Here is a 14,027-nt window from a genome sequence, read left to right as displayed (position 1 = left end):
CTAACTGAACAGAGGTCAAGATGTGAACAATGTAATCCTCTGATGATGGTAACCTCCAGCCAACAGGATTGCAACAGAGGCTAAAATGGACAGATCCCCAGATCTAGACTGGAGGGCTACTGTTTCCAAGCATGGGAATAAATGAATGCTGTTAAGACCTGGACAACTCAGGGAAACTGCTACTTCAAGGTATCATGCTATCTCTAGTTTCAAAAGCCACAGATAGAGAAAGGAAGAGTCTCATGTACCTTTTATTGCTCAAGAATGGTAAAGGGAAAAAAAAAAAAGGAATAATGTTGAAATTGCTATGCCGACTCTATTAAATCCCCAGTGCTTTACTTCATAGACATAGGCTGTACTTTGCATAGTTTTCTGTAGTGATCATACTTTCAAGCATGGCCAGGGCATGGTTTTCCAAGACAGGATCCTATAACGATCACAGTAGGTTACAATGGCCTACTGAAATGGCCCTTCCATCAGTCAAGATTTTTTTGTTTGTTTGTTTTTACAGGAGAGGTTTTGAAGGGGAACTTTACAGTGAAATGCATTAAGTTGTCTTGAGCAACTGAAGGGCACTTTAAGGTTTGTGCACTCCTAAGTTTTTAATAGCTTCCTGGAAGCCACCAAGTTGGTTACCTTCACTGTGGAGCTGATGCTTACTGCTGATCTGATCAAGACTTTTGCTAGGCTATAAATATTGGTTACCTTTTTTCTTGTATAGATAAGACTAATCTGGTGGCCAGTGTGGTTCATATTGTAATCATACTCCAATATGGCTACAGTGAGGGCCTTATGAACTGCACAAGACACCAAGGACTCTGGCATCAGGCTGTACAATAAGTCTTCCCAGACCTTTGCCCCAGCAAGGTAATAACTGGCTAAGTAGTAAATATATTCCACCCAAAGTAAAAAGTGTGTCCAAGGACTGTGACAATGCTTTATTTATCAGGAAATATATCTCAGTCTGAGAGAATGCCAAAGTGATCTTGGAATTTTTGCTTCATAAAAAATCCTAGCCACTGGAGGCTATTTGTTCAGAGGTGGCAGTTAAATATTGGACCCGTTTCCTTAGCAAAAATAAAGTTTCCTCATGATGCTTCCCCTCAGAAGAGGGTACTGGCACTTGAAGATCACCTGAGCTGTGCATTTCTTCTGGTCAGTGACCTATGATCTCTAAGGGGATTTACCACATCTTGCCTGTAGGCAGAGGCAATAAAGGTTTTGAACTAGTGGGAACAAAGACCATGTCTTCCCCCCTATTCAAAGAAAAAACACACACAAGCTCCTCACATCCTGTCAGTAGAAGGTATTGTAAAAAGGTGGGCAAAAATGCCTATTCCAAAGCATACACAAGAGTATTTAGAAAAAAGCACAATAAAATCTGTGTCCAGACAAACTAAATATCAGTTCTTATCAAGTCATGGGGTTGTTGTTTCTGCAATAAACAGCTGTGGACAGGACAGGCCCTAAACAGCACAAGAAAGATGCAGCTTCTGCCTTGCTTTGCAATACTAGTAGCTGCTGCAAGCAAGGCAAAAACCCCAGGTCCCTGTCAGGCAGAGAGCTTTGTTTACCTTGGTTGCAGTGAACTCCTTGTACTTTTCCCTAAGGGGGATAGTCTGCAGGCATGATCAATGCTCATTTTCATTTACTACATTAAAGAAACACCTAGTAGTTTAAACAGTTATTTTTTAGAAATATTTAGTCAAAAAAGAGTTTCCTTCAGCAGTTCTAAAACCGGACTTTGAAGCACTAGGCTCCTGCAAAAGAGCCAGAAAATAAAGAGATCAGTGAGGTTTCACTGTCCAAAGTGAGTGCAAACATTAAGTGGGAGGAAGTGAGGTTTTTAAATCTCAATAAAAGATCAGAAAGCAGTGAGAAGTATATTTCTTCTCCTGCAAGACTAGATCCTCAGCAGTGTAGAGTGGTACAGTTTCATCAAAGTGCAAAACATGCCAACTTGTGCCAGCTGAGGATCCTCTGATTTTTGGCCCAACAGTGGCTCTTCAAGGATTATTTGTTTTGTTCTGCACAATTGTAATACATATATAAAGGTCAGAGTTAGATCTAGATCCCAATCTGGCTTTGCTAAACAGATAGTTTCAGATAATAAACCGTTTCAACATTCTGACTCGGACACCATTGCTTACAAAAAGTAACTATATACACTGGATTTTAAGCACAAGAAGCCTCCCACTACCAACTGAAAGGCACGTGTTTAAGACAGTTGGGAAGATGCACACAAGAATTAGCATGGTTCTACTGTACTTCCTAGAACTTCACAAAGCATCCCACATGCTTTGTTATGACAGACAGACAGATGCACATTTCTTCACAGCATCCCTGTAAGGGAGAGAAATAATGACATGATGTTTCACATATACATAGACATTTCTTCACCATTTTAATTACAATTAATACAGTTTGCAGTTAGGTTATAACCATTTGCTTATGCGTGTGTCTGGAAATGTCACTAAAGGACAAACTGAGACCCATGTACATACATGTGATTTAGTTTCACTTGCTTGTAGGAAGTGGGAAAAGCCCTTGATGTGGTGTGTGAGGGTGGGAGTTAGAAAAGAGTGGAGATGCCAGAACTGAAAAAGGGAAGGATGTGAGTGCACACACATGCATGCACTCACTTGAAAGAGTTTTAAATGGACAGGTTAAAAACACTCATAAGAGAAAGTTTGCATTAAGCTTCTCACAGGAGTTTTAACCACTAGCTCATCTATAGGTTTTGGCAAGTGCAAGCAGTCCAAAATACTATTTTTAAGATTCCATTTCAGACTGCATACCACAAGTTACCATCAGAAAGCTTTTTTGTGCTTTAAATTCACATTCTCTAGAATAAGTTACCACTTGCATGCCTCTTACTTGTGGAAGCAGATACCCAGCTAACTGACCCAGTCTCCACCTCCCCAGGTCCATGCACACATTTCAGTTGGCCCTTAGAAATACTGTAAAATATTTCTGCAGCTGAGGAGACCATAGTCTGGTCACAAGAGACGGAAACTAAAGTGGTGATGACAGCTGACAATAAAGACTTGTCAGGAATATTTTGGAAGGTGCCAGGGTTTCAAAGTACAGAAGTTACTAGCCTGGGACTTGACATAGTATTAAAAGCAAAACATGTCCATTCAAGATTACAGGCCCCAGAATTCCACATGTAAGCTACATCCGAAGAGAGCAACAAGCATGTTTCAGTAGAATAGCCCTCTTAGATGCTAAAAAGTTTGTTGGAGGTAGGAGCCTTAAGTAACTAGAGTGGAACAAGGTACACAGAAATGGCTGCGTTTCCATCACTGGTGAAATCAACACTTGGAGGAGATTAGTTGTGAACAATTTAAGAGTAACATGACAAACATTAGGGTTTTTTTTTAAGAAGCCAAAGATCTTATGGGGAGGCAGAGATATATTCTTTGTCTTTGCACTCTTAAGTGGTGTGGAAGCAAAACAGCTCACCTTGCAAAAGGTATGAAGGAAATGCTGTACCTAAGAAATAAAGAGAACATAAAGAAATTAGCAGCTGTTTTGACTGTAAAAATTGCATATAAAAGCAACAACTTCTCCCCATATTAAAAGTAAACATACAGACATCTCTGCATGTATATAAAAGACACTATAATTAAATTAGCGGAGAGAAATGCACTGTTGCTCCTCAAGCACCTTCATTGTAAACATCTTGGTTAAGCAGGGATTTATATGAAGTGTTTAGTTAACCATAACCCCCACAAATCCCATGCATACAAGCCCTGGTGGCATGTACGATTAGTCTTCCAAACAGCAATGTACTTGGTACCTTAAGAACTGATGAGATACAGTTATTAAATTCTACAGAATCTAAAGCAGCGAGTCTAGTATGATGTAAAAATCCTAAACTAGTTAGAAGAAAACTACCCTAAAAATATCCATGTATAAGCCTGTCAAACTAATGGAAACAGACAAACAATATAGTCCCAAATGGAAGAGCTAGCATGAAAGGAAGTGCCAAATGGCCAAAGCAAATCAATCTGGAGAACAGCAGCAACCTTGTGTCCAGCTGCGAGACAGCTGGACACACTACAGAAGGAAGAGCACAGAGAAGGACTCTGAACTGATCATGCTCTGCCCCCAGTCCCAGCCAAACAGAACTCTGAGGCAAAAAGCAGAGACAAGCCAGCTCATCTCAAAAACCTTGAACCTCAGGGTGGTAATTTTATTTGGAGAGGAAGCTCAAGTTTGGGTGGATGGAGAAAGAAAACACTCATTTTCCTTATTCACACCAGAGTAAGTCCATCAATACTCCAGCAAATGAACAAAGCTTTAAACCAAATTGTTGGGAAAGAGGGAAATAAAAGTTACTTACCAGGCCAAAGCAAAAAACTGTAAAATGCAGAAGATGAGAGCAAGTCCTTTGTTGTGCCACTGACAGAGGGAAAGAAAAGTAAAGACATGAAACAGCAATTACTTGTATTTTTTAAAAATGTCCACAGGCCACATGCAAGATTCAAGTACTCACCCAGAAGGCAGAACACAACGTTAGTATGAGACACAACTAAAAGAGAACAGAGAATTGCTGTTAAAGCAGACTATTCCCTAGATATTAACATCTAGCCAAGTTTCATGGCTATGCTTTTATATATAGCGCCAGTACTAAGCACTAATATTAGTGCTTTACTTGGATCAGGTTTACTATATAAGAGTTCCATTTAAAGTGTTCTATCCATGACATTTCTGAATATGAAATTAAGCAGCAGACAGATACTGGCTATATCTACACTGGCTCTGCTGTACTCTCAAAGCTGTTCCTTGAAACTAAGCCGTACCCAGCTGCTTTAGCTACTGTTTTGTAGCTTCTCCATTTAAACCTACCTTTCATTTTTGCTAGTCATTCAAGGATGCAATAAATATACACTGCAAGTTGGCAATACTTTTAAAATAAAAAAACCCAACAGAAATATCTTACTTTGAGCTAGACACGCTTTAAATGGAGGCACTGTTTCCACTTAGCAACAAGCAAGTTCCTGATCTTTCGGTCTTCACCGTCAGTACTATAGCCCTGTGGTACATGTACTATTGCGTGCATTCCATGCTGCTTGTGTGTGGGAATTATGTAGGGTGGCTCAAGTGATCAGTATAATGGTCTCTGACCTTAGTCATTATTCTAACACTGTTTTTTCATATTTAAAATCTCCTACTAGAAAGGTAGTTGCATGTTCAGACACACACCACGCTGAATGCAAAACAAACACAGCCAGCCATTACAACAGGAGATAATCGGTTACACACGACTGCACATGTACCTGGATTCATCAGTGAATCAGAAAGCAGGAAACAGCACAATGGCGGAAAAAGCTTTGCCAGATTAACACAAATAATATGGGAGCATTTAAGTCAGATCTCTTTTCAACATAACTGAGGCTGTAACAAATTTGAGGGTTGAGAGAAAAAGCACAGGAGCATAAAAAGAGGGAGACTAATCTAAAGAATTTCCCAAACTGAGGGTGAAAGGCAGTAGAAAGTTTTCAGCACAAATGGTACTTTTAAGTAAGTGTTGCAACTCCCAATTGCAGTGGGATGGGGTGATCACTCTACTTGTAAGCATTTTAAAGTCTACAACCCAAGTCCACTAGAAAATTGGAATGGCAGTATTGTGACAGAACTTTGGGGGTGGGGAACTATGGAATTCTGCTTTGCAGTTGAAGACAAATACTCTTACTTTGTCAAGATCCTTCAAAACAGAAAAACACCAGTAACCAGTTGGATGCATTTGGCTAAGGTAAGCTCTATACTTTCATTTAGCAAGCTTAATTCATCTACACATAGTTAAAGCATCAGAGTGCTGCATCATGAAACATCAATTACAGGTTCCTCAGAAAGCAGCTAGGATGCTTAGGAGTAACACCAGTAAAGAGAGGGGTAACATTAGTAGGGAAGCATGCATGTTTAACTACATTCCCACTGGATTCTTCCCATAACTTTCTAATCAAACAAATCTCTCACTTCTCAGCCCGGACTTTGCTTTTATGATTGCATGCCAAATTTCTCCAAAATGACATCTGCAAAACCTGTCGTTCCACTTCATGCACCCAAACCACTAGCTCCTGTGTTGTTGTAGCCTGGTTTAAACTAAGCTTTCAGAACAGAGGACCTGCTCTTTCCTGTTATACAAAACAATATATTTGTACAGCATTATAAAAACAACAATACAGTAAGATTTTTAATAGCACAATGAAGCATTCCAGACCAGCACCCCTTCCCCCCCCCCCGGCACCAAAAAAGCACGTGTGCACGCGCCACACACACTACAGAGGACTTTCCAGGGAAAACTGAAAATTAGTTCCAATTCCATACAGGTTTAAAAACAAAGATCTTGTTATACTTACTAGCATAATAATAGTAGCTATCAGACGAGTGGGTTCGAACATCCTTTTCAATTGCTTCATTGGTCCCATAAGGAAAACAGTGCTGCAACAAGCAAATTAACACAGCATGAGCACAAAAGATCTGGGGACAGCAAAGGCATGCTTGCATTGCCATCATAACCTACTGTAACATACCATAGGCTATGGGCATACAAGGTAACAATGTACTTCACTGTGGGAAATAGTGCTATATAGACAGCAAAGACTTAGGGGCTATACCATAAAACAAAATCAGCACGCAACGGAGAACAGGCAAGTAAGCCACCATGAGTTGGGTGCTGGATAAACTAAGTCTTGAGAAGAAGCAGTAGAAGATGTTTGTAATAGAAACATTGTCAGAAAAAGTACAGCATAAAAGCCAAAGGTGGTCATTGGGCTTCCTACCCAAACTCCATTTTGTTTGGTTGGCTGAAAATTATCCTGAGGAAAGTACAAGGACTGTATTTATAGAGGCAAGTCAAGGATGTCACCCACTATTTAAGTGCTGCCATATACCACTCATTCGATCAGCCAGTGAGGACAGGATGCATTGCTGACTGGATGGGTTTTTTTTCCTAATACTAACGGAGGGGGAGTGGGAAGAGGCACCGGGGGGGGGAACGGGACAGACAGAGACCCCCACAGTGAGGAGGAAGTGAGGCAGGGATAGGGTGAATGGGGCCTCCGGGCCATAGCAAGTCATGAGACAGAGCCAAGAGAGGCTCGTCCAGAGGTACAGGGAGGCACGGCTGTGCACACCCCTTGCCCCGATTTGTGCGTAGGAAAGAGGCGAGCTGCATGCTGCAGGCTGGGGCTCTGTGCCCTGCTGCCTTTGCCCCGGAGGCCGTGCGCAGGTCATGCTGTGTGTCCCCTGCCCGTACGGCCATGGGAGATACAACATGGCATACCACAGCTCCTGGGACAAAGGAAGCAGGGTGCAGAGCCCAGCTTGCAGTGGGCAGCCATCCTCTTCCTTGCACACAAAACTGGGGGAGCATGTGTCCCCCATTCCTCTCCTGGGAGTATGTGCAGCGGCGGGGAGCTGCACCCCCCACCCCAACAAACCTCCTGCGGCTCCATCTCACAACCCGCTCTGGCTCCAGGGCCCCATTCACCCCAGCCCTACACCTGACTTTGCCCCACTCCCTCCCTCACCATGGAGGCCTAGATCTGTCCTCCCCCCCCACCATGGGGTTACTTTCTGGGCACCATCTGTGTCTCACTCCCAAGCCAGAGTCCTCCATTCCTGCTCCTGTCCCTTGTTCCTGACCCACAGTACCTCACATCCTGCCAGGGTATCTGGGGAACCCCCACCCCACCAGTCAGGCTCCAACCCCCACAACCCCCCCCTCCCCCCACACACACACGCATGCACCCCATACCTACCCCTCCAACCATACAGAGTACCTGCATAATTTTGTGTTTTTCTGCATATAATTTTGAGTTTTTAGCTGTGCAATTAAAATTGCAATTAACTGCAACTATATATTTTTTAATTGTGCAACTAATCATGATCAAATTTGTTAATTGTTTGATAGCCCTAGTAAAGATTAAAGAGTCCCATTGGGCAGAATGGTTTTCAGTGCTCAGTCTAGAAGATCCCATTAAGTATGGAAAAGCGCAGGGTCAGGGGAGACCTGGTGGCAGCCTATAAGTACATCAGGGGTGTGCATCAGGATTTGGGGGAAATGGCTGTTCACCAGAGCTCCCCAAGGGATGACAAGGACCAATGGTTACAAACTCCTCCAAGACCATTTTAGGCTGGACACAAGGAAAAACTTCTTTACTGTCTGAGCCCCCAAGGCTTGGAATAGGCTCCCTCCAGAGGTGGTGCAAGCACCTACTCTGGACTCTGTTAAGAAGCGTTTGGACACTTATTTTGCTGGGGTCCTTTGAGCCCAGCTGACTTTCTGCCCTTGGGGCAGGGGGCTGGACTCAATGATCTCCCAACGTCCCTTCCAGCCCTAATGTCTATGAAATCTGTGTGTGATGCTTAGTTTCAGTTCTCAAACTGTGGATCTGTCCCTCCAGAGATAACATGCTTGTTAACAGCAGTATATGGAGAAGAGAGATAACAGACCTGATAACCTACCCATCAGCCCTCATCTCTCCGCAAATTTGTGTACAATGAGTCAAGCCCTTACCGCTCTCTAAAAGTGCAGAGTTTCAAAAAAGTTAAATGAACAGAGGATATCAAACAAGAATTCACTTTTTTGTAGAAAACAATGATTAAATCAAGGCTTCCTGAACAGTGATTGAAAATCGATTTGATTTAAAAATCAAATCCACCCTGGTTGAATGTCCCCATTTTCTGGCGTCATGGACAGGGAGAACAGAAACGCCCCTTCTGTCTTGTCTAAACTGTTCATTCTACATGCTTATGTTCCATCACATCAGTCTCCAGCATCAGGTAGCGAGCAAATTGTAATCTATTTCAGCCTCTTGCCCCAAAGGGATTTTTCTAGGTGCTTGCTCATTCATCACTTCTGAACCCCCTCTAGCTCAGCAACATCCTTTCCAAGATGGGACGCCCCATAGAGTATTAGCACGCCAAATGAAGCAGCGCTCTTGATTTTCATAAGCTATACTTTGAACATTATTCCTCATGCCAATCCATTCCTCATTGCACTCCAATACCTTGCTAGCCAATTGGCTTGTGCCAACACATTTTCAGTCTTCACTGAGCTATTTACAACAATGCCCAGGAGGTTTCTTGGGTGCAGCATGGCTACACTTACAGCAAGAGTCTTCATGACAGATAGAAGATGATGGGTCTACCAACCTAGAGGGACCAATACCTTATGGATCATAAGGAAATGCAGACAACCGTAACAATATCAAGAACTGTATAAGTTACATTGATTTTTTCCTGACCCCTGCAGGAATCTGCTAAAGCTGTGAAGCATGAAATCTCATTCCTCCTATTTTTGCCTGCATGTACACATAGATAGCTTATTTAACTCAACAGTAAAAGCCAAAGTACAAGAAAATGTTCCATTTTATAAAACTAGACCCATTTGAAAGATCAGTATTACTTGTTTTCATTTTCTGAATTTGAGGTGTGTACATAAAACAAGATTAATTTCTGCCACTCACTCATGAGCACTCACTCCCTATCATTCTATGCAAACTGCCCTGCCTTGGTATGAGAGAGCTGTTAAGAGAAGTTTGTTACCTTCCAATGGATGCAATATTCCCCAGTGTATAAAATACTGCAAAAAGAATTAATCCTTTCCTTGGCACCCACAGCAGGCATGTACCCTGAAAAGATAGATAAGGAAAAAGTGACTATTTTGTTACCATATGTATATATCTCACACACCTTTTCCTCCTGCCCCCCCACTAGTATCTTCAAAAAGTACTGCAGAACAGTAGGGAAACTTAAGTCTAAATGTAGGTAACAGAAGCACAGATTTGCGCTTGCTTGCAATCTTTATTATGATCAAAGGATTTCACTGGAGCCCAATGATCTTCTTAATAAACAAGGAATCTTGCATTTACCAGATATGTGGCAAATCAACCAGCTGAAATCAAGTTTATGCATTAATAGACCATTTATGCATATCTTATGCTTTTAAAAATAGGAATACTAGTACCTGGACACAAAAGGACGCACAACTACCTACAAAGCTGTATTTAGCACATCAAGGGCTCATACTTTTATTAGAGGTGCACCTAACTCTGCTATAACAGTTACATTTTACTTGACTTGTATAGACAGACTAAAGGGATTTTGTTGCTAAGCGACATCTTTGCCTATATAAATGAATCTGTAGCTTGTACTATCTCAATCCTCTTTCAGTCTAAAACTCTGTACTTGATTATCAGCCCTATCTGATATGGCCCACTGCCACCATTCCTTTTGGAAACTCAGGAATTACATACCATATCAGTGAATAATTCCTGTTTATACCATCCAATTCTCAACAATTCAGAAGAATAGGACCCATCATCTTTATTTTGTGCGTCATGCCTGCGTTTCAAAGGGCTCTCTCTCATAGGCAACAATCCAAACACACCTATACAGAACCCCTGCTTTTTGGGGTCAGAGCACATGCCAGTTTGCCTTCCACTCCTCATCCCGAAGTGGCAGTATCTTGGGAGATCCTGCCATTTCATTCCTCATGCATGCTAATAGCTTGCTAGCTTGATGGCTCATGGTGGCATATTTTGCAGCCTTCACCAAACTGTTTACAATGCATGTTGTTGCATGTGGAACCCAAACCTATGGCAAAAGTTGACAGGGGTCTTACCAGGATGGAGCACAGAACTCCTATAGCAAAACAGGCGATGAAACCTTTCATTCGTGTGCCCCAGCTTAATGTAGTTGCATCCATTACCTGGAATTAAAAACACCAAAACACAAAAAACAAAAACCTTGAGTTTATAAAGTAAGGACCCATGTTTTCTTTAATATATCAACTTGTGCAAGTGAGACAGATCTAATTGAGTTATTCCATAAAGTATACATCTGTTTTCTTTAATGTATCAATTTCAAAGAGAGAGACGCACACACATCTAATGTAGTTAGTTGGTCTATAAAGTACGTCTACCCTGCTTTATATCATTTTGTAGCCAACTCCAAGAAAGCTCGGTTGCTTTTTTTAAATCAGCAGCCTATGCCCCTTTTGGGGGGAGGGGGAGGGCAGGAATCTCCACAAGATCACAACATTTAGTGAAAAGCCCCATAACATAGTATCAGTACCGCTAGCACAGAACTCCACCTTTGTGGCAAAGCCCAATGACAGCTGCAGCAGGCAACAGCTGCGTGCTGCCCACAGGACAAGGTCCCTAACTAGTCCCACACACTGAAAGGAAGGGAGTAGTTTGCCACTACCAGCATGATTAGTACCAACTGCCTCTCCACTGCGCTCATCAGCAGACATGCCCAGCTCGCCAGCCTATGTTCTTCATCTCCGGACAAAGTCAGTGCTTACTAAAGTCAGGGCCTTTCTTCCACCCCTTATCCTTGCGAGAAACGAAATCCAGAGAGCACCATTCAAATTATAGCAAGCGAGGGCCCTCAGGAAGGCGTACCCCAACCCCCTGCTCAAAGCAGACCCATCCCCAATCAGACCATCCCAGCCAGGGCTGCGTCACACCAGGCCTTAAAAGCCTCCAAGGATGGAGATCCCACGACTGCTCTTGGTAGCCTGTTCCAGTGCTTCACCACCCTCCTAGTGAGAGAGCCCTTCCTAATATCTAACTTAAACCGCCCTTGATGCAACTTGAGCCCACTGCGCCTTGTTCTGTCATCTATCACCACTAAGAACAGCCCAGCTCCATCTTCTTTAGACCCCCGTCAGGGAGCTGAAGTCTGCCGTTGAATGCTACGGATTAGCTGAGCCCAGCTCCCCCGCCTCTACCAGCCCCTACACTGCCCGTGCCCAGCCAGTAGCAGGGCACAAGCACCCCGTGCCCCCCGCCCCAGCATGGGCGCCCCCAACCCAGAGCCCCCCGCCCCCGCAACGCTGCCCACGGCCGCCTCGAACCCATGCCGCGTGTGCGGAGAGGGAGGGGAGGGAGAAGGTACCTCACTCATCCCGCTCGACTCCTCGGCGTCCTGCCCGCTCAGAACCCGCTTAAGCTTGTCCATGGTCGGCTCCGCGCCCCACTCCGCTCTGCACGACTCCACTCACGCACCGGAACTACAGCACCCAGCAGGCACCACCGTCCGACCCAGTTTATCACACCCGCTGTTGGCGCGGAGGATGCTAGGAAACGTAGTCACTCTCCACCCACTAGCCTGAATGGTGGTTTTGCGGCCGCAAGGCACGCTGGGAGCCGTAGTCCCGGTGCAGGGTCGGGTCCTGTTGGAGCAATGTATGCCGGGCGGGGTAGTCCCTGCCTCTGCTCTAGGCGCTGCTAGCGCAGGGCATGCTGGAAGCTGTAGTCTGTAGGGGCTTCAGCCGTCACCTGGGGGCAGTGGGGGTGGGGATAGGGCTGGGCTCCTTAGTGTTGCCAGGCGTACGATAATGATCGTGTTTGTATGATAATTTTCAACCCTTATGCCACGCACGATTAATAATAGTAAAAGTGCTCAAAATGTACAAATTAACTGATGCAGCCTATGCAAAACCCAAGTCACTGGCAAGGAGTCTTAACCTACTTTGGGGTTTGCAGTCAACACTTTCTTAGGACTGCCTCAAAATAAATAAATGCTTTAACGTTGACGACAGAGTTCTCACTCACTGGCATCCTACAGTGAGCAATATAAAGTAAATAAGGTGATGACATATTTGCATATTTTTTCAGTGTACCATAGTTTTTCAGCAAATGCAATAATTTCAAGCTCCCAATACAATAATTTTATATTTAAGATCTGGCAACACTGGCTTCTCTGCAGGGAGGAGCCAGCTGACAGCACCTTGGCCTGCAGCAGCCTGCTACTCTCTTACTTCCTCAGCCAGAGCTGGTTCTGGTAGCTCAGGGGTGTCTTGCAGGCTCCATCAGCAGCCTGGAGGCTGTTCTCTCTGAACTTCCATTAGGAACAAGGCCATGTCTGGGCAGTCAGTGCTGGAGGGAAATGCCAGGACACAGGATCCTGGTCTAAACAACCAGCTTTTCTGTTTTAAGGCAGATCCTGCTAATTTCTCTGTATACACTAAAATTTACACACTGTTCCTGTGCATGCACTGGTTTGGCATTGTTTACAGAATCAGACCTTTACATGGAAAAGCCAACAGGCTGCATTTGTTCAAGCTCTCAGGGAAGTTCGTTGTAGTTTTCATCAATGTCAGCAGCTCTGGACTGGGCACTTGGTAAAACCCTGCAGAATCAGCCACAAAGAAAAGAATAGCTATATATTTGCTTGTTTAGAAAACAACACTGTTCTCCTGTTTTGCAAAGTGCATCTTCTTAAAATGCTTATTTCTGTTCAGGTTCTCTTTGTAAACCTCTTTGAGAATTTTTTTTCCAATGCTAAGCTTTTAAAACAGAACTTGATCTTTTTCCAAAAATCCTTATCTTCCAAATACATTTATTTAGGTCCCACTCAGTTCTTTAGTGTCAATACACTAAAGAATTGGGTGGGATAAGTTTAATAACTTAGTTTAGTTTAAGAACTAATCACAGCAGCGATGCAAAGAACAATTTCTTCACAGTTCACTATAATGATAATGATGATGATGACGACGACAATGATGATGAGAGACAAGAAAGGTTAAATGATTTGAAATGCATATTCAGTTTCTGGTACAAGAAAGGTATTTGTATCAGGAAAGAAATATTATTAGGTCCAACTGTGTCTAGAAAGTGAGGAAAACTAATGGTCCAAGCTACCTGCAAGTTTCAGGCTTATTTATTAATTGACCATTCCACCGATTACTAAACTTGGTTTATGACATCTGGAAATGCATTCCAGCTAATGAAACAGGGTGTGCCAGGACTGACATGAGTCATACCACAGAAACCACCTTCAGACATTCATTATCTCCGAAAGTATAAACGCACATCTGTAGACATAAAACAAGATATGCATCTGTGCACTGCCCTTACCAGCTTTTTCGAGCACCATCACGTAGTTGGCATGACTTGTGTTTTAAATAGCATCCAGTAACTATTTTGAGAGAGGAAGCAGGAAAGATTTATTATTATTATTTATTTTTTGAGAGCTGTTGGAGTATTGCGATTCTGAAACCA

The 14,027-nt window shown here is 43.2% G+C and overlaps 1 protein-coding gene across 2 annotated transcripts; it reads right to left on the bottom strand.

Moving 5' to 3' along the window:
- Positions 1-923: 923 nt before the first annotated feature.
- SFT2D2 (SFT2 domain containing 2) lies at positions 924-12,055 on the bottom strand. Of its 2 annotated transcripts, XM_006268525.4 has the most exons (8): positions 11,920-12,053; positions 10,640-10,726; positions 9,562-9,647; positions 6,369-6,450; positions 4,502-4,537; positions 4,349-4,407; positions 3,466-3,495; positions 924-2,343 (listed from the first exon to the last, which is right to left on the bottom strand). In XM_006268525.4, the coding sequence occupies exons 1-8, from the start codon at positions 11,980-11,982 to the stop codon at positions 2,304-2,306; spliced, it is 483 nt and encodes a 160-aa protein (XP_006268587.1). In that variant the 5' UTR covers positions 11,983-12,053; the 3' UTR covers positions 924-2,303. The 2 variants fall into 2 exon arrangements, with proteins under 2 accessions (XP_006268587.1, XP_019331943.1); XM_019476398.2 differs by lacking the exon at positions 4,502-4,537 and having other exon boundaries at positions 11,920-12,055.
- Between the last annotated feature and the right edge of the window lie 1,972 nt (positions 12,056-14,027).

The sequence above is a fragment of the Alligator mississippiensis genome, chromosome 1 (genome assembly GCF_030867095.1).
Source record: "Alligator mississippiensis isolate rAllMis1 chromosome 1, rAllMis1, whole genome shotgun sequence".
In the NCBI taxonomy this organism is placed as follows: domain Eukaryota; kingdom Metazoa; phylum Chordata; order Crocodylia; family Alligatoridae; genus Alligator; species Alligator mississippiensis.
This window is presented reverse-complemented; position numbering and strand designations above follow the sequence as displayed.

What these genes read in the sequence shown, in the direction of transcription:
- SFT2D2 (XM_006268525.4), bottom strand. Translation starts at nt 11,982, where the DNA reads ATGGACAAGCTTAAGCGGGTTCTGAGCGGGCAGGACGCCGAGGAGTCG. An exon ending in GAGTTCTGTGCTCCATCCTG is followed by an intron (nt 9,648 to 10,639) that starts GTAAGACCCCTG and finishes CTATCTTTTCAG; the next exon opens with GGTACATGCCTGCTGTGGGT. An exon ending in TAGCTACTATTATTATGCTA is followed by an intron (nt 4,538 to 6,368) that starts GTAAGTATAACA and finishes GTTCTCTTTTAG; the next exon opens with TTGTGTCTCATACTAACGTT.